This window comes from Periophthalmus magnuspinnatus, chromosome 15 (assembly GCF_009829125.3).
Source record: "Periophthalmus magnuspinnatus isolate fPerMag1 chromosome 15, fPerMag1.2.pri, whole genome shotgun sequence".
Lineage (NCBI taxonomy): Eukaryota > Metazoa > Chordata > Actinopteri > Gobiiformes > Gobiidae > Periophthalmus > Periophthalmus magnuspinnatus.
In genome coordinates, this window is record NC_047140.1 from 27,269,664 (window position 1) to 27,292,985 (window position 23,322).

At 41.3% G+C, this 23,322-nt stretch overlaps 2 protein-coding genes across 2 annotated transcripts; one reads left to right on the forward strand and one right to left on the reverse strand.

The window, feature by feature from the left end:
- Positions 1–1,688: 1,688 nt before the first annotated feature.
- On the forward strand, positions 1,689–17,438 carry LOC117382846 (metal transporter CNNM1). The gene is made up of 10 exons (XM_033980084.2): positions 1,689–3,154; positions 5,371–5,514; positions 6,522–6,662; positions 7,861–8,030; positions 8,761–8,860; positions 11,203–11,342; positions 14,527–14,764; positions 15,312–15,413; positions 15,579–15,677; positions 16,114–17,438. Exons 1-10 carry the CDS (start codon positions 1,729–1,731, stop codon positions 16,191–16,193), a joined length of 2,640 nt encoding a protein of 879 aa, XP_033835975.1. The 5' UTR covers positions 1,689–1,728; the 3' UTR covers positions 16,194–17,438.
- Positions 17,439–17,792: 354 nt separating this feature from the next.
- got1 (glutamic-oxaloacetic transaminase 1, soluble) lies at positions 17,793–22,859 on the reverse strand. The gene is made up of 9 exons (XM_033979947.2): positions 22,544–22,859; positions 21,582–21,763; positions 21,132–21,255; positions 20,939–21,051; positions 20,294–20,398; positions 20,041–20,191; positions 19,806–19,971; positions 18,875–19,017; positions 17,793–18,791 (listed from the first exon to the last, which is right to left on the reverse strand). The coding sequence occupies exons 1-9, from the start codon at positions 22,650–22,652 to the stop codon at positions 18,652–18,654; spliced, it is 1,233 nt and encodes a 410-aa protein (XP_033835838.1). The 5' UTR covers positions 22,653–22,859; the 3' UTR covers positions 17,793–18,651.
- Between the last annotated feature and the right edge of the window lie 463 nt (positions 22,860–23,322).

Below are 23,322 nucleotides of genomic sequence, written 5' to 3' on the forward strand. Positions count from 1 at the left end.
AAAGCGCAGCGCAGTGATGTTGACGAGTGTCCACTGCCTTTTGAAGTGGTCGTTTAAGGTCACTTGAACTTTTGTCCCGCAAATGAGCAGCAAAAAACACAATATTCACCCGGATGAGTTGAGTAAAACGCATTATATTGATCCGTGTCCATGGAACCCACTCGAAAAACACACAAACACCCTCGTGATGCCCAGTTTTTACGCGCAACTTTTACATTGCAATAACGTTAAAACTTATATGTATAATGTAGTTGAACATTTATTTGATGAAAATCAGATGTAGGCCTACAGTTTTAGAAACACTTATTACACAAATAACGCCAGTTTGGCACTTAGCACAAAGCATGGAACGCAAAAAGGTTTCGCAACAACATGTCAGTATTTATGTTGTATTGTGAATAATAAATGTGTTTTCCATTTATAAATGACTCTGCATTTGTTCATGTGTATTGAAACTCATATTTAAAAACAGAGATTTTTTTTTAGGAAAGCCTGACTATTCTCCACCCTTAGATATACCAGGCCTACGGCACAACTGAACAAATGAGGATGAAATTTATGTGACGCGCAAAAAAGTAAATATTCAGTAGCCCAATTTTATCCCTTCGTTTGAACTTGCATTGTTATTAAGTCTAAGTATTTTTTTAAACTTTACATGTCATATTTCATATACAGTAAACTTACTATATTTGGTAAACAGCACTGGAAACATTTAATGTTTCTCGCTGCATTAAAAGGGAAACGGCAGCATCACACTGTCTGTAGGAACAAAAGCAAACTCAAATCCACTGAATAAAAAAAATCCCAACGTTTCTTTACATGTGGTTATTTTACGAAAGCCCCTTTCTCTCTGGGTTCTGCGCATATGTGCCGCTGATGGAGAGCAGAGACAGTGCTAAGTGTTGAAGACACTTCTCACTTCCACCTCCCTGACCTATAAAGATCAATCTCTTGGTAGACTGCTCGGTCACCTGCTTTCATTTTCTCACAGACATACACAAAACCTTAAATCTGTCGCGCATTAGTGAAAAGCGTAAATCGTCAGGTTATACCACCGGTCGTGTGTAAACTCATCAAAACGTCTAATAACGCAGTTTGGCAGATCATTGTATTAAAATATTCTACTAAATGCAATTCAGTTTCCTGAACTACAACTGCACATACATCATTTTAGGAATTCTGATGAGCCCTAAAGCTTAGGCCTAATTAATCATTTAATTAGGCCTGATGCTAATTGCATTATGTGTTATCCGAGGTGCAGACTCCTGCAGAGGAGTGCGGGGAAATCACTTTCGAAAAAGGCACCAATGCTGCCATCTGCTGGATTAAGAGCGCACTAAACAGTTGGATATGTGCCGTGTACAAACTCAAACACAGACTTTGATCTTTGGAAATATTCTACAATTATCTGCTGGCAGTTAGCAGCTTATAAAAAAAGTGTGTTTTCTCCCTAAAACAAACCAGCTAAAACAAATGAAAAGACACGTCCTGATTTCTATATTTAGAAACTGAAAGCGAACGCAGGCTACGTCACAGTGTGTCACGTTTATTTAAGGACAGCGTTATCCACCTCACCCATCAATCTCTCTCCAACACCACCTACAGTGCCCCTCTCTCTACTCTGAGCATCATCTACTTCAGGGACATGGCCACCAAGCCGCGCCATCCACCCCGTCTGCTCACCACGTGACCACTACCCCCACGTCCTTCACTGGTTTACTCTGCACGATGGCTGCGGATGCTGCGGATGTTCTCTGCAGCATCCTGCATCCGCACCGGCTTCATGTTCTCCTCCTGACTGTCACCCTCTCCACTGTGCCAGCCCGGACAGCGGTCCTGCTCGGTGTCCGGCCAGAGGACACACAGAGCGGAGAACTCTCACTGAAGGACGGGATGCTGAGAGCCACGGAGGGGACGCGTTTCATGCTCAGGGTTTACTTCTCTGCATCTCCACTCACGGAGCAGCAGCCCATGGAGAACTCCAGTGCTCCACCTGCTCCGTGGATCGCGTTCATTGAGGAACCAGTCGAGGACGGCGGGAATGCGGAGCAGAGGCACAACGAGGGAAATCCGTGCGCGGATGAGAACGCCCGCAGCTCGGACATAGAGCTACTGGGATCCTTCAAATCCACTCTCAGTCACAACTCTGTCCTGGTGGAGCTGCTGGCCAAAGACTTGCGCAGAGGTGAAGTGGTAAAGTACTACTCCATGTGCGCGTTTGACGGGGTGAGATGGGAGCACATGAGCACACAGGACTTCTGGCTGGCAGTTGTGGAGAGATCACAGGAGGCAGACGTGTGGTTACAGGCCGGGGTGTCAGTGCTCCTTCTGGGACTGTCCGCGCTCTGCAGTGGGCTCAACATCAGCATGCTGGCCCTGGATCCCGTGGAGCTGCGCGTGCTGCAGAACAGTGGCACCGAGAAGGAGCAGAAGTATGCGCGTAAGATTGAGTCAGTTCGTAAACACGGCAACTACATCTTGTGCACTGTTGTGCTGGGAAACGTGCTCACAAACACATGCTTTGTTGTTTGGATGTGCCAAATCTTAGGCATGACCGCGCTCTCCACCGCGTTTTGTACACTGGGCATCTTTTTTATTGGAGAGATTTTACCTCACTCTGTTGCGTCCAGGCACAGTCTTGCCATTGCCTCCAAGACCCTGTGCGCCACGCGCCTGCTCATGCTGGTGTTCCTTCCCATCGCGTATCCTGTGTCCAAAATCCTTGACATCATGCTGCGTCAGGAGATCAGCAGCTTCTACACCAGGGAGAAGCTGGTGGCAATGCTGCGCGTCACTGACCCATACCACGACCTGGTCAAAGAGGAGCTGAACATCATCCAAGGAGCACTGGAGCTCAGGACTAAGACGGTGGAGGACGTACTGACGCCCCTATCCGACTGCTACATGATTTCCTCAGATGCAGTGCTGGACTTCTGCACTATGTCAGACATAATGCAGAGCGGATTCACGCGGATCCCTGTGTATGAGAACGAAAGGTCCAACATTGTAGACATCCTCTTTGTCAAAGACCTAGCCTTTGTGGATCCGGATGATTGCACTCCTCTCAAAACCATCACTCAGTTTTACAAACACCCTATGCACTATGTGTTCAATGACACCAAGCTGGATGTGATGCTGGAGGAGTTTAAAAGAGGTAAAGGCATCATATACCGTGTACAGATAACGTGTAGCGGCCAGGAGGTGTGTCTTAAGTTTTCTGTTAACAAATTCCATCATCATGTGCTTTGTTTTTATAAACTCGGCTCCTCTGCCACATCGGAGTCCAGGATCCTTTGATGTAATGTTCCCTGAAAGCCTTTCTGAGCAGACATCTGTAGATGTATACATTCTGTGGCTCACAGTAAAGCTCTTTGATCCCCAGACGAGCTGAGAACCATATGTGAAAGGTGCTAGTGTCAGAGTAAGGTTGAAGCAAAGGTTAGAGGCTCATGGACCAAAATGCTCTAAAAATATAAATATGTGACTATGTCCTATCAGATCTGTAGGATATAGTCAAGATAATTATTTGCTTAGCCTGAGTTTGATTTAAACTGATTGTAATAATCATCTGAGCTTTTTAAATATGTCTCACTGACTGAGGACCACTCTGACTTAAACATCTATGTTTTTAGTGCTCCAGTGTCTAACTGGAGACATATGAGGGGCTACCCAAGTCATTATGTAACCATTTCATTGACATTGGCTCATGTTGTGGGGATTAGGAGGTAAATCTGTTTCATTGACAAAGATGAGTTGGACTGAAGTCAGAGTGAGACACAGCTGTTCACATAGGACATGTAAAGGGCACAGTGGTCACATCATCAGGTTTAACACTCTCACTAAAAGATTGTGATCTGAAGAGGAGAGTTGAGTAATCTTACATGATGATGATGATGATGATGATGATGATGATGATGATGATGATGATGATGACGATGGTGATGATGCATTCGGGGGCCCTGTATTCCGTTATGTTTAAAGGTTAAGTTGTGTGGCACCTTCTGCAGCATTTAATTGTTATCCAGCTGAGACTTTGAAGCCACCCTGAAGGTTGCTGCCCACAAAGCCTGCAGAGACCATTAAAAATTCAACTACAACCTTTCCCTTCCCTCCTCGCCTTTCTCCTGCAGCCTCCCCTGGATTAAAGGCTCCTGTGGTCCAGGAAGCCCGACTGTGACTCTGACTGAGGGCAGAAGGGCAGGGGTGAGCTCAGGGTCTGGAGGAGGGAGAAAATGTCAGCAGGAACACACACCTCCCACTTGTGTCTATGGATTCTATGTATTTATTCTATTTATCTATTTAGTCCAGCATAATTTATAGATATATTTTTGGACAAGAGATAATAATATAAGGCACACAAACAACACAGACACGGCACAAAAACACCAAAAGCACATTCACTCTCATTACTTCCATCCAAAACAACACATGGAGATTCAAACTGCGGGAGCCTGGGAAACTGATGGAGCAGAAACATTTGCGAAATGGACATCCACGCTAGACCCAGTTTACCCCTCCAGCACAAGTGCCTGTGTGGGCCAAGTATGTGCGCTTGTGCCTTTCTACACAGGGATTATGTAACCTCAGAATGATGTCATTTTGTGCCCGGTCAAATCAGCACCGAGGGGTAAATCTGCAGCTGACTCACCTTACCTCTTTAGACAGGCGAACGAACCAGTCCTCAAGCACACCCCCAACTCAGCCAATCACATTCTCTTTAAAGCTCTGAGTTTGAAGGTGCCAAGCTGTCCGGGCAATCAGTTTGTTTTGTTGCCTCGGATTAAGCGGCGTGATCCACTTTATCCGTCAACTCCCAAATCAGCTCATAATTCGCTGTGATAATGTACGTGGCTGTGGTAGATTTCATTATGCATTCACTATTGTATAAGCTGGTGTCTGTGCCATGGTTGTTTGCGGCGTATGAATAGGTGAATGTGTGCAGACAGCTTGTCCCATTTGCTTTAGTGATAATGGGATGATGGGATGGGAGATGTGTACGGACTGTCACGTACAGGACAGCTCTCCATGTTGTACGCTCATAGTTGTGTTGTATTAGGCTGGATTGTGTATTTGTTCTGTGGTGGCAGCAGCATGGCCAGTGCAGCCAACAGATGCAGGCAAACCCAGACTGATTGTGTAATCACAGTGTTTATATAAGGACCAAGTCATCTGAACTGTCAAAGTGTATTTGCTTAATCCTTAAAAAAATCAACTCCAGTTATTATTTCCAAAACATTTCTTATGTTGGCCAGCTGGAAGCATTTGGCTTGTATGGTTTCGCCCCTCGTCACTGTTTTATCAGCACATGTTTACAGAAAATGAGACATATTGTAAATATTAATAACATGGTCTGCCATTCTATAAATGTAGGGAAGTCTCACCTGGCCGTGGTGCAGCGGGTCAACAGTGAGGGAGAAGGAGACCCGTTCTATGAAGTCATGGGCATCGTCACTCTGGAAGACGTCATAGAGGAAATCATCAAGTCTGAGATTGTAGATGAGACTGACCTGTACAGTAAGTATAAAACATGTTTATAAAGTAAAAGCACAATGGTTATAGCACTGGCTCATTACATAGCAAAAGACAAAGTCAACTGGACAAATCGTTGTAATTGTAATTTAAACTTTGTCTTTTGCTATGGATCAGACCTGGACAACTGAGGGTTTACACAGACACTGACTCATCACAGTATCACTTTAAGTACAGTAGCAGAGACTGACCTGTACAGTAAGTATAAAACGTAACATGGCACTTCTCATTATTTCCCAATTGCCCAAACAGTGAACTATCTAAACCTTGACTTAAAACTAAATATATAGTATTTAGTAAATCATCAGATTACTAAAACAATCTTACTGATCTACTGAACAGGTTCTGTTAATAGTCCCATGTCTTGGATTTTAATAGAAAATCATAATAACCCGTCATAAGTCGTATAAAATGGCATATGTTACAATCTTTTATTCACATAGAGGAACTGAAATAGCAAATCCCCCACATTTATCACGACTCTGCGAAATCCCAGGCTCTCTCCGGATATAAACGACATTTTTCATATGCTTCACTTTAAAATTCTGCACCACCATCACAGTATGCCGGGTTTATCTGTTATACATTTATATCTGTTTACATATGTCTAGGCAAGTACAGTATTTATAATGTTTTTCCCGGGGGCCCAGTCACTCTGCCTCTGTCGCTCTGTTATGGAGTTCATATGTTCCAGTGCATTACAATAAGTTGTAATATGCAGCTGTAGCCAAACCCAAAGTTTCATATAGGGCATAGCTGAATACACTATTAAACTAGGTCACAGTGTGCTAAAAATGTACTTTACTACATCAAATACAGTAAGCAAACCGCCATTTTTGTGTTTTCTGCTTTCTTCTCACTTCTCCCTTTGGGGTTTGCATATTTTCGACATCCTGTTGGAGCGAGTTTTGCCACTGTATGCCAACTGCTCATCTCATTAGTCTTTGATTAATCTGCCTAATTTTGAAAAAACGGTTTCCTCTTTTGCCCAGCTGATAACAGAACCAAAAGAAGAGTTTCCAACCATGAAAGAAAACATCAGGATTTCTCCATTTTCAAACTGTCAGAAAATGAAATGAAGGTGAAGATTTCTCCTCAGCTCCTACTCGCAACGCATCGTTTCTTGGCCACAGGTACAAACCAGTGTGACTTTGTGTCCTGATGTGTCCATTTACACCACTTTTAGATGTTTTTCAGGTCTAAATAACCCATAATTTAAAGGTCTTATATTACGCAAAATTGACTCTTTTGAGCTTGAAGCCATTTTGAGTTGTGTTTTGTTTCATTCACACATGTTTGAGTAATTTTACATCAGTCTGTCTACATCTCCAAAGCTCAAAATGCTCCGTTCCACCTCGTGATGTCATGAAGCGGTAGTAATAATGTACTGTTGTTGTTGATGTTGTTACCTCCTCAAAAAAGACCTGGAGTTGTGTTTTGTGATGTTATGAACCGTTAGTTTTCAAGTTAACAGCTACTTTTTATCTTTAGTTCAGTAGATTTTGGGCATTCCAGGGCTGAAATCATCCAAATGATGCTAGTAGTGAAGGTGTTTGGAGTTTAAAAACACTGTGGAGCACTTCCTGAACAAAGTGTTTTTGGTTTGAGAGAAGCACTCAACCTAAATATGCAGGATGTATGTGTTAAACCTGTGTGAATGAAACAAAACACAACTCCAGGTCTGTTTGTGATGAGGAAATAACATTATAACACAGATCAGGAAACAGCGTGTGTTGATAACTATACGAACCAATGAGGAAAATGCACTTTATTTAGCGCAAAAATGTTGGTTTATTCAAATTAAAGTTCTATAAAACGTATGCATTTGCTCAATTTCAGTGCATCCAGACATATTTCAAATGAGGTTAATTCAAACAGCACCATAGAATTCAGATGCGCCATGAAAATAAGGTTGCCGGTGTGATTCCAGCTCCCACAGATGGATACTATCGTTGTGTCGTTGCGCAAAACACTTAACTCACTTCGTAGCCGAGCCTAGATCAGAAAATAGTGTAAAATGAGCCCTTTAATTGCTAGAAAGAAGAGGTGGGTTTTCAGTCTAGTCTTAAAACTGCGTTAAAGCCTGAGCGGATCTGGCAGGCAGAGTGAGGGCTGTTCCATATTAAACACTTTAAACATCTTTTTTTTTTTTGCAGAAAGACCCACACGCAACGCAGATAGAACGTTATAATGCTTTATGCTTTGTGCTTAACTACTATTTTAAGCATAGCAGAGATTATGATGACTATAAATAGACAAGGTGGATTTGAACATGATATTTCACATTGTCCCGTCCCCCGCTCTGTCTCTCTGTCTCTGTGCATCACTCAGAGGTGGAACCCTTCAGGCTGTGTCACTTGTCAGAGAAGATCTTACTGCGCCTCCTGAAACATCCCAGTGTCGTTCAAGAGCTCAAGTTTGACCCTAAGAACAAGCACGCCCCCCAACACTACCTCTACCAGAGAAACAAGCCTGTGGACTACTTCGTCCTCATTCTCCAGGTAAACAACCTCGTACTTTCACGATTACATTTACATTCGATTAGTGTGGTGAACATCAGTGGTGGAAGAAGTACTCAGTTTTGTTTCACAGTAAAAGCACAGATACTGGAGCAAGAAATACTCAAGTAAAAGTAAAAGTATCACATGAAAAAATCTTCTTATTAAAGTATTAAAGTACCTGTTTAATAATGTACTTAAAGAGTAAAAAGTACAAGTATTTCACACCGATTTTGAGGTTTTATAAAGCTTCAAATGCAGTGATTTTGATACAGATTTCTGCTGAATTTTGAATCTTGAATCGATCTTTTTTCTGTTTTTATTTGTATGTTTTTATTTGCTCAAACTAAAACGAATCAAATGAATCAAAATAAACTCTCAGCCTTTTCAGGAGGTCTCAGATAATAATAAAAAATACTTAAACCTTTCAGTCCTGTGCAAAATATAGCAGAGTACAAGTACAAATATCTGCTTTCAAATGTAGAAAAGTGAAACTAAAAAGCATCCACCTCAAAATCCACTTAAGTAAAGTACAGATACGTCAAATGCACACTTAAATCCAGTACTTTTACTTTGTTATGTTCCACCACTGGGAGTCGTGTATCTGTTTTGTGAGATAATGTCATTTCTCGAGTGCGCTGATTCCGTGTGGGTGTTTGTTAGATGAGTAATCAAATCAGTGTTTCAGTGTTGTGATGAGGCGCCCATACTAATGACTGCATTGATGTTCCAGGGCCGGGTGGAAGTAGAAATCGGAAAAGAGGCTCTGCGCTTTGAAAACGGCGCATTTTCGTACTACGGGATGCCTGCGCTTATTCCTCCACTGGCTTTTAGTAAGTGCACAATGAACTTAAATATTTCAAAAGGAGATGAAGTTAATTGCTGAAATAACGAAAGTAAAAAGGACAACAGGAACAGGCTAATCACACAGACGGCACTGCAAAGAGTCTGGGTAGCCTCATTCTGCCAGAGCACCAACATTTGGGGGAAGTAAGTAATTAAAGTGGAGTATTTCCCAGTGGAAGGACATGACCTGCTCAAGATTATCTCAAATACAGCTAAGACTTATACACAGAACAGACTCCCCCCTCGCTCTCTTTCTCTGAGCAGGCATTCCCACATCTGTGTATTTACGGTGCAATGCTGTTTTAATATAGTAACTGCACATCACTGAAGCGTGGGCAGAGGTGGATGAAGTACTCAGGTTTGTTACTCAAGTACAAGTACAGATACAGAGGCATAAAGTAGCTCGTGTAACAGTAAAAGAATCACATGAAAAAAATCGACTTATGTAAAAGTATTTACCGGTAAGTACCTGTTTAAAAATGCACTTTAAGAGTAAAAAGTATCTCTCTTTTGTTAATTTAAGGTGTAAATGTAGTGAGGTTGATTCAAAATGTGACATATTTTGGTTGACAGTAACAATACGAATCGATATCTTGTTTTTTCTTATGAATTGTGCGTGAATTTTTGGCAGGAACACGGTAAAAACAGCCTCTCAAATCATGCAAAAAATATACTGTCTGGCCAAAAAAGAAGTCGCCACCTGGATTTAACTAAGCAGTTGGTCCGGTCTAGGTTCAGCAACAGTCTGACACCTGAATATACTGAATGACCAGGTTATTCCATTAATGGATTTTTTCTTCCCTGATGGCACGGGCATATTCCAAGATGACGATGCCAGGATTCATCAGGCTCAAATTGTGACAAAGTGGATCAGGAGCATGAGACGTCATTTTCACACATGGATTGTCCACCACAGAGTCCAGACCTTAACCCCATTGAGAATCTTTGGGATGTGCTGGAGAAGCTTTGTGCAGCGTCAGACTCGACCAGCATCAATGCAACATCTTGGTGGAAAATTAATGCAACACTGGATAGAAATAAATCTTGTGACGTTGGAGAAGCGAAATCGAAACAATGCCACAGCGAATATGTGCTGTAATCAAAGCTAAAGGCGGAACAACCAAATATTGTTGAGTGTGTGACCTTTGTTTTTTTGGTGACGACTTTTTTTTTCTTCTATTTTTCAGTCCAGTTAAAAAATGTAGTGGAGTAGAAAGTACAGATCCCTGCTCTCAAAGTAAAAGTAAAAAGCCTCCACTGTAAAATGTACTGAAGTAAAGTACAGATACCTAAAAATCTGACTTATGTACAGTACTTTACTACTTTTACTTCGTTACCTTCCACCACTGGAGCATTCTCACATCCGTATATATATATGGTACAACACTGAGAGCGCTGTTTGCTTTCAGTCCGCTTTAATATAGTAAGTACACATCATAGAACCGTGGGACAAAGCTCATAGCAGGCATTTCAACTATCGTTCTATGTACAAAACATGTCACAAAGCTAAATGAGTTTTATAATTAAGACGTACAGCAATCGTGTAAACGGAAAACCATCAGGGAGTTCCGTCTGATTACACAAACTGGTGGAGCAAAACAAAACCTGGGCAGCACTGGCTCAGCTGTGACAGGCTTATTTTTATTGCATTTATGAGTTTATACTTCGCCAGGTCCAAAGAGAAATGCGAATCTAGAAGAAGATAGAAGATAGTGTATGGTACGGTTATTAAAGGTCCTGTATTACGCAAAATTGACTCTTGTGAGCTTTAAGCCGCGTTATAATGTTGTTACCTCCTCAAAAAAGACCTGGAGTTGTGTTTTGTTTCATTTGCACATGTTTGATTAATCCTGGTTTATTAGTTTTTCTACATTTCCAAAGCTTAAATGCTCTGTTCCACCTTGTGATGTTACGAAGCAGTATTTTTCAAGTTAACAGCTAGTTTTACCTTTAATTAGGTTCGAGATTAGCAGTTCCAGGGCTGAAATCATCCAAATGATTCTAGTGAAGGTGTATGGAGCTTATAAACACAGTGGAGCACTTCCTGTATTACCACATGACATCACAAGGTGGAGCAGAGTGTTTTCAGTTTGAGAGAAGAACTCAGCCTAAATATGCAGGGTTTGTGTGTTAAACATGTGTGAATGAAACAAACACAACTCCAGATCTGTTAGTGATGAGGAAACATTATAAAATAGATAATAAAATAGTGTAATATGAGCCCATTAAATGTAATAAAAAGGACTGTTATGAATGTGTCGATGGAACTAATGGACTGGAGCTACATACTGGTTCAATTATGTTTAAATATAAATGCTGTTCTTTTCAGGTGCCAGGTACAGCTCCAGGGGCAGTGGTCTGAACCAGTCCGACTCTTTGCTGAGTGGAGGCAGCGTGGGGCAGCTCTCCACAGGGATCTACTTACCCGACTACACAGTCCGACAGCTCACCGACCTCCAGATTATCAAGGTTATACACCTTTTTTTGCTACGAGAAAGTCTGTTGCTCTACAGTTGTTGTATATGGAACTTTTTACTGGACAGTCCGCCATGAAGATGTTATTCCTCTGCCTGGAATATTCCACAGTATGCCATTAAACTTGTATATCTCCATGAAGACAAAATCAGGCGAAGTTCAGGCGAAATTACAGGTGAGATCTGCAGAGAGGCAACTCAGAGTAGGATGCATTCTAGCAATAAAAACATCTGTGATTGAATAAATGCAAGATAGATATGTTTAATGCCATACTGTGGAACATTCCAGACAAAACAATGGCGTCTTTATGGAGCGGGTGGCGGGCTCATTAGTCATGACTGCCCCTAACTAGTCCTGTGCTATGTCCAGTCAAAAAGTCGTCATGTTTGTTCTGAGTATTCTGTCTCTGTGGTTTTGGAGGATATTGGGGTCAGATTGGTTTGTTTAGACTCAGAACTTGTCCTCAAATCTGCTCTGGTCTCGCTGAAGGTGCGAGATGATGGACTTACAGGTGCACAATGAGTGAGATGATACCAGATATCTCCCTTGTTCTTTACATGCAATACAAATGGGGAGCTCTCTGTTAGCTGCTATAGTCCTACCCACCAGGGTTGTATCCACTTTCTTTTTTGTGAACTTTAACCCTCACCCAGTCACCACAACAAACAGCTTCAATCAGCGGTGCAGTGGCGTCTGCTTTCTCCAAGTCGTGGACATGCCTGGACAGAGCTTTAACAAGAGTTGGTTTGTTTATGTAAATATTCATCTTGCTCAATCTACATAATATCGAGTGCTGGTAGATAACTCACATGTCACGGTGGACCAGGCATTGGACTCCCTGTTAACAGTTCATGTGGGGTCAGATGAGTTTGTCCATTCGGTTTGTTTCTTACCTGACAAGAGGCAATGCTCAACACGCGCTAGTTTGGTCTCTGCACAGATTTAAACTATGTTCCTTTTCATTGTTTGATTAGCTCTTTCAGCTTAACCTTGGGAGGCGATGTGATAAGTTGACCCAAACCTGTGTGTGATGCTTAGTGCAGCTTCTATTTCCCCTAGGTGTTTGTTACTGAAATCTCTGATACTGATAAGTAATCCATAACTGGGGATTTTACAGCCATTTGAAACATTTACTGCTGGCTCATTTCTTGTTGGATTTGCTTCTCCCCATTTTGGTGAATCTATCTATGATCAAGAACATGTTCTTTAGCCCTTCAACCCTCAAATCCTGTCCCATGTCTGGGGGACAAGAAGGTCTCGGAAGATATATATATATATATATATATATATATATATATATATATATATATATATATATATATATATATATATAAGGTAGATGCGGATGGTAGATAAAATGAAGTGGCTCCACCATTAGCTGTGGGAGATGGAGATTTTCCTCCTCCTCTTGCGGGTCCGTCTGTGTTTGCATACTACAGATGCTGGCAAAATTTAGTTTGAGCAATTGTTTAACCTGGAGAGGTAGTGGCTCACCAGCAGCTGGAGGAATCAGAGAAGATGTTTGCGGCGTTCCTGTTAAGATGATTTTGCTGATGTTCTTTCTATTGTCTATTAATGTGTGAAGTATTGCTCGTACTTGTCCCTCTTGAGATGTCTGAATTTTCTTTTAGAGCCTGGATTACTTGAGTTTGTTTCTTGATAGCAATTATGAGGTGGTCAATTGTTTCTACTTGTCATTTTTTCTGTAGATGCAGTTCTTCTAGAGCAGGAAAAGTTCTCAAGTCCAGTAGTCCACCCTTGATTTTCAGTGTTGGTGACTGTATCACTGGCTGACCACTGGGTGGTGTTGTGACTGAGAAAAGGATTGTTGGCCACATGTGACAGAGGTGAAGTCTGAAGCACCAGTGGTTCTTAGGTGGGATAAGGTGGTGTAGGCGCTGGGGTGGATGAAGCCTTTGTGGAGTTTGGTGGATGTTGTTCTGGAGGTGGCAGTGGGAAGGTCTTTGTTGTGGTTACAGTAAATATTCCACTGTGCTTCTTCACATGTCCTTGATCCAGGTAACAATGGTACTTGCTGCAAGAGCTTCATCTTCAGCTTTCTTCACTCTTGAGAACCTTGGTTTGCATTTAGCCTCCCATTTTTGATCTTGCTGTTTCATGTGTGCTTTTCGTAGAATGACTTAATTTCTCTCAAGTGTGCATTAGTTCACCTGTGTCTGTCCATCCTGCAATTTGCCATACTTTATAAAAACAAGAAAGTTGTTTCAGTGAAATTTCAGAATTTCCTTCTCCTGCTGTATCTTTGATCTTCCCCTCGAGGCAGGTGAAGAGTTGGCCCAGGTTGGCAGGGGTTGCAGTAGTTAGCACAGAGTTGGATTTCCGTGGCTCGGCCGTAAGCACAGTGTCTGTGTGTGGTGTATGTGTTAGTCGTCTACTTCTATTATTGACTAGATTGTATTCTTGGAATTAATTACTGGTTTGCTTGTATATGTATATACTTAGGTAATTCATTTTTCTGAGCCCTTTTCCTGTATAATTTGGACACTTGCTGCTATCTATATGTTTCCTTTTTTTTGTATTATCATTTATTTCTACTACAGGCAGTGTGTAACAATCACCCCAGACATCCCAAATGTCTTTTAAATGTACCTCAGATATTGTGTACCAAACACACTAAACGTACTAAATGTTTTTTCTAAGCGTACCACACTTTAAGTGTACCAAACACTTCTATGTGTACTAAACACTTTTATGCGTATCAAACACTTTTATGCGTAACAAACACTTCTATGCGTAACAAACACTTCTATGCGTAATAAACACTTCTATGCGTACCAATCCTGAGCGAACAACAAGCCACTTTTAGCCGACCACAGGTCTTGTGTACCAAACACACTAAACGTACTGAACGTCCTCGTGTTCACATGAGCACTGGTACAATAATGAACTATAACGATACAATAACAGACAATGACAGTGGTTATGCAGAATAGCTAAACATGATTTATCCTAACAGGACCCTCCATCAGAAAACTAAAAAAAGCTAACCCTTTCTTTTTGGAACGTTTGCCTTTCTGACTGAACACCTTCTGCCTCTTGTTCCTTTTGTGCACATTCACTGAGATAACAGGGTTGACTTTGATAACATTAACATTGATCTGCCCTTTTGTCTGTTTGCTGTAAAAAGGTCAAAGGTTATATGCATTTGTTTTTCCAGATCACTAGGAACCACTACCAGAACGCCATAACTGCCACTCGGATGGACAGTTCTCCTCAGACTCCAGATCCCATGGACACTAAAGGCCGGCCCCCCGTCCCAGAGGCTCGGTCCCACAGCATCGCTCTGCCCCTGACACATGTCAGCACAAGGCTGGGCCTGGCCCGCCTCGCACGCCTCCATCCACACGGGGCACTGCACAGCACAACTCACCTCAATGAGAGGAACCGCATTGTCCGTAAGTCTGTAATGTAATTCAAATTAGATAGAAAATACTTAAATAGATCTGTTTTCCCCATTAACAGCTAATGTTTAAGATGTCAGCTGAACTGTCAGGAGGAGTAAAGAAAAAGAGGATTGCACTGTCTGATACAAAAACAACCAGGGACTATGAAATAACTGGAATATCCACTAATGAAGTGTTTGTTGTGTCCACAAACCCACTCACACAATCGAATGCGGAACAAACTAACTGACATATTATTACTATATTTATTAAGAGCAGTGACTCCAGCTTGGACTAAATCTGCCCACAGAACTGGCATAAACACAGGCAGACAAAGTAGACTGGTTTGGAGGCTTAAAGGATTTCCCACGTCCCATCTGTCTAACGCTGTGTGTAACACGCCGCAGTCTGTCATTAAGAAAATTCACTGCACAGATGGTTTTGTAGTCATAGAAAAGTTAGACTTTACATACTAATGAGATGAGTATCCTGAGAACTATTGATTCTCATACGGCAATAGCTTAGTTAACACATGAATATTCTGTATTTTTTATCACAGGCAGTAAATCTGACGGCCAGAGGAGTCCAAATGACAGTGTCTTTCTTCACATGGATGAGATTCCTTATATCCACGAAGACCGACCTGAACATTATGATAACGGTTTGAAGACCTTTTGTCTTTATGAGCAGATACACCAACTAATATCACTGGATGGTATTTTGGTATATTTTTGTTGATGTAATAACTGTAACTGACCTTTTATGAACAACAACACCTCACCATAAACCCTAGATAGTTCATTATATTGTCCAAACTTTCTTCCAGACATGCCGGACTCGCCCCCATCCACCTCCCCCTTCATCAGCTCTCTGTCTCTGTCCAGCTCAGAGGAAACCATCGGGAAGAAGCTCCTGCGTAAACTGAGTGAGCCGTGTGTCATGACCAGGCCTCTGCCCACACACACACACACACACACACACACACACGACCCTCCACACGCCCACACACCCCATATCGTCACATGTGCCTAAACTTTGCCGTCAAACTACCGCAGCGTAGAGTGTATCTTAGCAACAGCTGCCTTTGTGCAACCTCCCCTTTCAACATCTCAAGAGGCAGATTTTTATTAGGAATGATTCATTATAAATCTTATTGCACGATGCACGTTCATTATAAGCCAGTAATTTCATTTGTTTTATCTATATCCAGTTATATTCTATCCCTGACAGGCTTACATTTCACCACACAGCGTCTTGTGGGTTTATATTACATTATCACGACTAAATCAGGCGTTTGAAAAGTGTTGTTAGATGCAAAAAATGTAAATATTATCACTGATCAAGGTTTTCGCTGTTTCTAGGCAACAAGAGGAGAAAAAAGTCTCTGGATCGACAGAAGAGTTTAGAGGAAGGATCAGAGGGGTCACCAGAGATAAGCTAGCACAAAACTCTCCTCTGCATCACCACCGACATCACAGTTTCATCGTCTTCGTTACATTACCAGCGCACACTCACCGCCCTCATAGGAGCCAGACGTCCTCCTGACTGTAGCCAACACCGATTCTCAGGTTCACACTGTCCTCCCTGTGCCTGCCCAGAATAATAAGAGGGACACATCTGAAATACAAAATGAAAACTTCTGTGTTATAATCAGATATAGCTGATTTTTACAGCTGTGCATGAAGCTACAATCTATATTTAACCTTAACGAATAAGTGAATGAATCTTATTTATGTGTCAGCGATTGAAGTGGAAAGATTCACTTATAACCCAGTTTAACGAGAGCGTTTTGTTTGAGTCTGTGATAGCATAACTTAATATTTGTGGCTCTTAAATGAAAGCCTGGTTTGCACAAGAACTTGCACTAATTTTACCTCAATGGTGCCACCTACTGTCGGATAAGAACAGTACATAGCCATTGACTAAAAGGGAAAAGCCACTACATCAACAGCACAATAATAAGAGAACCCATCTTTATACTATGTTTAAAATTTTAAAAAGCCATGGAATATCATCTGCCTGGTTAATGAGAAACTTAAAATCTTACTCTTAACAGGTGGAATCATAGAAATATAACATTTTTTCAATACTTGACTTAAGAGTAGCAATATAAAGGACCACGCCAACAAGTTCCTTTCCGTGACCCTAAGGTTGATTTACAAAGGTGTGCATTGCCTCCCTCGTTTTAATCTCTCTTTTAGGTCTCACAAAAGCTCTTCTTCCTGTTATTTCAGATAGGTAGATCTAGTTCTCGGGAGTAGAGCTGTATATCACATTTCTGTCGTATGGGTTCTTGTCAGGTCAAAGACAAAAGCCTTTCAACAATAAGCAGGAAAAGGAAGAAGTCGTTAAACTGGACACCAATTTGCATGTTTATATACGCTGCTTTCACTGTAGAAGTGGACCCCTACTTTATCCAAATGCATGTTTTAGCTGCTGCATGCACATAGGCTGAATCTGCCTGTAGTTCTGTTTACTCTGCGTTGTGTGTTATATCAGATAAGTTCATGTCAGGTCAGATCCGAGCACCGAGGAGCGCAGAAATAAGGAAACCAAATAGATGAAGTTTACTGTGTTTAAGTGGGTTTAAGTGAGTTTCTACAGAGTGCACAAGTTCATTTATTTAAAAGGGAACTGCTGCTAAGCCATTGTTGTAGATAAAATGCAATAATAAAGTGGATTTATTAAAAACGTGTGTGGTTTCTTTTCAATATTGCGTGGATATGAATAGGTATATACGCAAACAGACGTAAGTTGCATAGGCAGAAGTGGTATTTTCAGGATAAAAGTACAAAGTATAGTCCGAGGCTGGGTCACTGACACTGACTTCACCTATATACAGTCTGCCAAAAGCTCTGTGAATATGCGTGACAATGCAAGAACCAAAATATCTCTCTTAACTAGTTATTTTCAAACTTGAAACTTGTCCAGTTGGTTTAAGTAAATCACTATTTCTACAGCATTTAAATAAACCTGCGCTCGGATATATGGAGAAAGCTTCAGAATGACTTTGAGTGTGGAAAAAAATGAGAAAATGCATAAGACTTGTGTTGTACTTATTGCATCTGTTACAACAATACAACCATTTTATTCACGATGTTAATTATTAGGGAACAAATAAGATTCTAAGGTTCAAACATCTGATACAAGGCTTTGTTCAAATGTATTGATTTGAGTGTGTTCTGATAAGAAAACCAGTTTGAGGCGGATAAAACAGAAGGGAATGGGATACTAAATAAATCATTGGCTCGCAAACATCACCTGGGCCTATAAATGAGGATTAGTTCTATATGAAAAGATAATGACTGGTTTAAAATGCATATGACAGGTTTTCACGTTTTCCTAATTATTATTACTTGGTTTGGTGGGATAGTACCTGTAGTAAATATTTATCCTAGTGCAGAAATACAAGAAAAATACAGGAAGTAGTAGTAGTAGTGAGCTGTAAAACAGAAAAGCTCTATCCAAAATGCAGGGACAATTTACGCACAAAAATGGCATTTTTCTCGCAGATTACACACTGATTTAACAAAATAAATGTCTAATCATAAATATTGTGAATAAATATTGTCTTATCTGCTGCCTGAGTTCAACCAGGAAGAATAGACAAAGCAAAGTACGTTTTTAAACTATAGAAACTTAAATATAAAGATGTTATTTGTGTATTAGCGGAAAAGTACTTTAACCTGTCTTATGTACTTTAGTTTAACAGTTTTCTTGCTTGTACTAGATTTTTCTTCATGTTTCAAAGTAAATTATAGATCAGAGGTAGATTATCAAAAGACAAAATCATATTGGTAGTAAGTATTAAGTATTCTAAATAAATATGAGATGACTCAATAGACATGGTGCAGTCTGACTACACAATCCTCCCAGTCCAAGGGTTAAAGTGCATTTTCCTACTGGACTCTGGTGACCGCTTCATGAATGGACTGCGCTACGTAGTCGATGTTTCTGCTCGTCAGGCCGCACATGTTGATTCGACCGCTGGCCATTAGGTAGATGTGTTTTTCCTTCACCATGTACTCGACTTGTCTCGCTAAGAAAAGCCATAGTTTTATTTATCAAGACAAGGTTCTACGCAGAAATCAGTCACGATTCAGAGATCAGTGCACGACTTACGGTTGAGCCCGGTGAAACTAAACATCCCGATCTGGTCTGTGATGTGCTCCCACGTCCCCGGCGTTCCCAAAGCCTGGAGTTTGGCTTTGAGCTGGCTCCTCATCAGCAGCACCCTGTCAGCCATAGTCTTGACATTGTCCTTCCTTTAAAAGATATGAAGGAGTACACAGATGAACCACACTGTTTGAAATACCACAGAGTAGAGATAGACCGATATTTGGACTTGTTAGCGTATCGGCTATCGGTTTTACATTTCCAGCACAGGCCGATATACGTTTTGGCAGATTTGCTGCCTAAAACGCATGTGTCAAACTCAAGGCCCGGGGGCCAAATGCGGCCCGCCACATCCTTTTATGTGGCCCGCAAGAAGATAAATTAAAAGGCGTGACATTTTAAAATAAGTCTATACTGCTTTAATGTGCGCACTGACAATAAACTATGACTATACTGAGAAATATTTGCAAATAATCATCACAAAATGTTCATGAAGAAGAAAATTGTTGGAAGAAAGAAAGGTGAAGGTGAATACAAGTTTGTGCTTTGAGGAGAAAAACCTGTATGTTTTTTGTGTTATGAGGCGGGGTCGGTAAAGTTTACGTCGACATTTGGTTACATTTAGTGACATTTACGCTGCCGCACAGTTACATCTGGCCCTTGATGGCGGCCATTTTGCTGATGTGGCCCTCGGTGAAAATGAGTTTGACGCCCCTGGCCTAGAACGTACACGCACAACTTTATTTTATAGTTTTTAACACTTTATAATGAAGACACAACTGCGCTAAATGTGATACACTGCTCTCTTAAAGGTTTGTGTTAAAAAAGTCAGTTTGTAGCTAGTTTAAATGACATAATTTGAGGAAAATAATCAAAATTTGCCTATATATCGGCCCCAAAATATCAGCAGATGTTATTGCTGATCTCTAGTACTGACCATTCGAGGAAGAGCTGAGGTGAGTTGAGGGTTACGGCCACAATGCGTGCTCCCTGAGACGGTGGGTTGGACCATGTCGTTCTCACAATCTTCTCCATCTGGGATAAAATTCTCTTGAGGTTATCTGCGTCCCGGGCCACAATCGTCAAGTTCCCCACACGCTCATCTGACAGAACAAATTGACTTCATTTTAGTTTCCGTCTAAGCCAGTTTCAAACATTTTGCTTTCACTCACTGTAAAGCCCAAAGTTTTTCGAGAACGACTGAGCACAAAACATCTCAAACCCCAGTGAAACAAAGTACCGCACGGCCCACGCATCTTTGTCCAAACTTCCTGAAGCAAATCCCTGGTACGCTGAGTCAAAAAACACAAACAGCCTCCTCCTCTGCAAAGAAAGAAATCTTTTGTTTACATTTTGACCACATTTTGACCACATGTTGCCAGTGACCGGTGCTGAGCGTGCTCTGTGAACATGTTCATGCCTTACCATCATTACTTCAGCTATTTGCATCCATTGTTCCTGTGTGGGATCCGTGCCGGTCGGATTATGGGCACATGCGTGTAAAACAAATATGGAGCGCTCTGGACACGTCTGTCAGAAAGAACATACATGTCACTGAAATAACTAAAAAAGAATAGAGCGTATTGTATTTTCCGGGCTATAAGTCACACTTTTTTTCATAGTTTATGCGAGTGCGGGGTGCGACTTATACTCAGGTGCGACTTATATGTGAAATCATTAAAATATATCATTTCAAAGCTTTGTTATTGTCACAGTGACGACCTCTAGGCTTGTGCACCAGTATCTACTACTTCTGTACCACTGAAACCTTTAAATTTAAACATTACAGTAATTTAAAAGACATTTAGGGAACAAAAATGCCCCCTAAAAGAAAATCGTATTCTGCTGAGTCTGATTCTGAGTCTGAATAAATATAAATGTGTTAAGTTAGCGTGCTGTACCGCTATTTAGCCTGCTGTTCTCGATTTTATTTGTATTATTATAACTTGTCTTTACAGATAAAACGTCTGTTCTTGCTCTCAGTTTTTGTAAAATACATTTCTCTAAAAATACAACTTATAGTCCAGAAAATACAGTATTAGTGGATTCAACTGCAATGCAAAAACCTACCTCCAGATCTCCAAGAAATCCTGCTAAATCAAGCCCTCTCTTTTCAGCATCCCAGTATTTGTACGGACGGACGTCTTCAAACCCGGCATTTGTGAAAACAGCGTTGTGATTTTCTGAAATAGGCAGAATTTTTCCATTATCGTACAATATATAATGCAAACTTTCTGGAGCATTATGAGCTGATAAATCTTACCCCATGTAGGTGCTGACACATAGACAGGAGTTTTGCTGTTGTTATTCCCGTTGTAAAAGCGCCTCAGGAATTCTGCTCCCATCTTCAACGCACCTGTGCCTCCCAGACACTGAACAGCTCCCACCTGTAAGATGTTATTCAACACTCAGGCCGTTTAAACTCGAAAGTGAAGCCCTTCAACGTGCTTTAGCTACACAAACACATGCACACACACACACACACACAAACGCACTACACATAAACACTCACTCATGGTTTATTATTATTTTTTGTCTTATCTACAAACTGTCCCATCATGTCTTCTGTTTTGTTATTAATATGTCTTGGACCTACAACCTTGAATTTAAAAATGTTTAACTTGTCTGTCTGGCTTTAAATAAATAAATACATAAGTAATAATAATAAAACAAAAACTCTAAAGTGAAAGTGGTACATTTTGAGAGCACAGACCCTGTTGTCCTTAATCGCAGGACTGTCATCTCCCAGGGCGATCTTGGAGGCAGACGACCTGAACTCAGGCAAACCCAGAATAGGTAGATATTCGTGGTTTAACTTCTCATCTTCAACAATGAGTTTCTCCACCTTCTTCACTACAGGCAAAACCCAAGGTAGGCCTTCGTCTGTCCTGTAGGCTGCAACAAACTGATTAGACTAATCATGTTATGAGCAAAGGAAAACAGTAAAGCAGCAATCTGGACCAGTTTTATTATGGCTCAGATTAGAGCTCATAATGCCACACTCAGCAGAATATAGGAGCCATCGTTTATATGGGGGTCAAGACTCTGGGTCCTGTAAGGCAAATGTGTTTTGTCTCATGTATCTTGGTTTCTTATGACATTTGTTCTATATTGGGTGCAAAATCTTGACTTTGTGCATCAGCTGATGGCCATCTGGAGTGTGTCCCACTGGAGGAGGGATTATCTCCATTATTAAAGACACTCTTAGCCAAAAGGAGACATGACCCGAGTTGTACCAAGTAAAGTATAGTATGAATATCACATGATTTAAAGCAGGAATCAATACTACAGAAATATTTAAATCTATGCACGAGCTTTGTCGTCATCCTGCCCTAATCCAATCACAGGCTGGACACAGTGAGATTACTCCAGGGGCTGAGCTCAGAGCTTTTATCACTGTTCAGGGAGATTGCACAACAACTGATACATTATCGGAAACAATGCGACAATCAGGAGGAAATGAGAGGCTTCATAAATGGGGCGTGCTATGACAAAATGTTTGGACAAACCGTGCAAATTGGAGTCTACATTGAAAAATGCTATGGGGACATGTTATTTTAGCACAGCTCTAATCTTTATTATTATACAAACAATAAAGCCCTATTATATAATAAGATGCAAACAGGCTTTAACTTTGACATGAAGATCATCAGACTCTACAGTACAAAGACCTACCTCCGACTCCAAGGTTGACTTTTTTAGGAAACTGGTCGTTGGTGAAATCCTGAGTCAGTTTGAAGACAGCCACAGGGGCTGCCTGAGGAACTTCACAGAACACGGACATATCTGCAGCTTTAGGATGAGGGGAGCAGTGGATGGGCGTCTATTATAGCCTCCCCACGCACTGGGACAGATGGGGGAGGACAGGCGGGCTCCCGTTGGATTTGGCGTGCGCGCGGTGGGTGTGAGCGGATTAACCAATACAAACAGCAGGATTCTACTGACAAACCAATCGGAAAAGATCAGAGGTATGGGTCAAAGTTCGTTCTTGCTATAGGCCTACCACAGATGCAATGGACCAATGAGTAAAGCGGTGCAGAAATGACGCCACAGAGTCTAAAGCGCGGTGCTGTGCGTGTAACGCAGTGCCGCACTCCGCCACTAGATGGAGCCACAGATTTAACTTGGTGCTGATATAAAATGATATGTTTAGGGGGATCTGAAGATAAATCTTTCTTATGTAAGGTTTAGCTTTATCTGTTGGTACACAAAGGCTGAACTTAAGCCCAGCTTTTTAGAAACGAACCCCAAATAATATTTAAGATCTGGAAACGTGTGCCATCACGTCTGGCCATGGGCCCATGAGGGTTTGAGTGAGGGCATGTGACGTTGTGTAAATGACTTTGTGCACAGACATTCATTTGTTTTGTCCTGAGAGGCCAGGTTGAGTTCTGGTGTAAACACGCTGGCTCCCGGCTCTCTCCACACAGCTGTCTGCAGGACCTCAAGTGTTT

Excerpts from the sequence above, each read along its gene's own strand:
- got1 (XM_033979947.2), bottom strand. The coding sequence starts at position 22,652 with ATGTCCGTGTTCTGTGAAGTTCCTCAGGCAGCCCCTGTGGCTGTCTTC. Across the intron at positions 21,256-21,581 it reads CTGCGATTAAGGACAACAGG|GTGGGAGCTGTTCAGTGTCT; the intron begins GTCTGTGCTCTC and ends AACATCTTACAG. Across the intron at positions 20,399-20,938 it reads GATTTCTTGGAGATCTGGAG|ACGTGTCCAGAGCGCTCCAT; the intron begins GTAGGTTTTTGC and ends TCTTTCTGACAG.
- LOC117382846 (XM_033980084.2), top strand. The coding sequence starts at position 1,729 with ATGGCTGCGGATGCTGCGGATGTTCTCTGCAGCATCCTGCATCCGCAC. Across the intron at positions 6,663-7,860 it reads GCATCGTTTCTTGGCCACAG|AGGTGGAACCCTTCAGGCTG; the intron begins GTACAAACCAGT and ends TGCATCACTCAG. Across the intron at positions 14,765-15,311 it reads TGAGAGGAACCGCATTGTCC|GCAGTAAATCTGACGGCCAG; the intron begins GTAAGTCTGTAA and ends TTTTTATCACAG.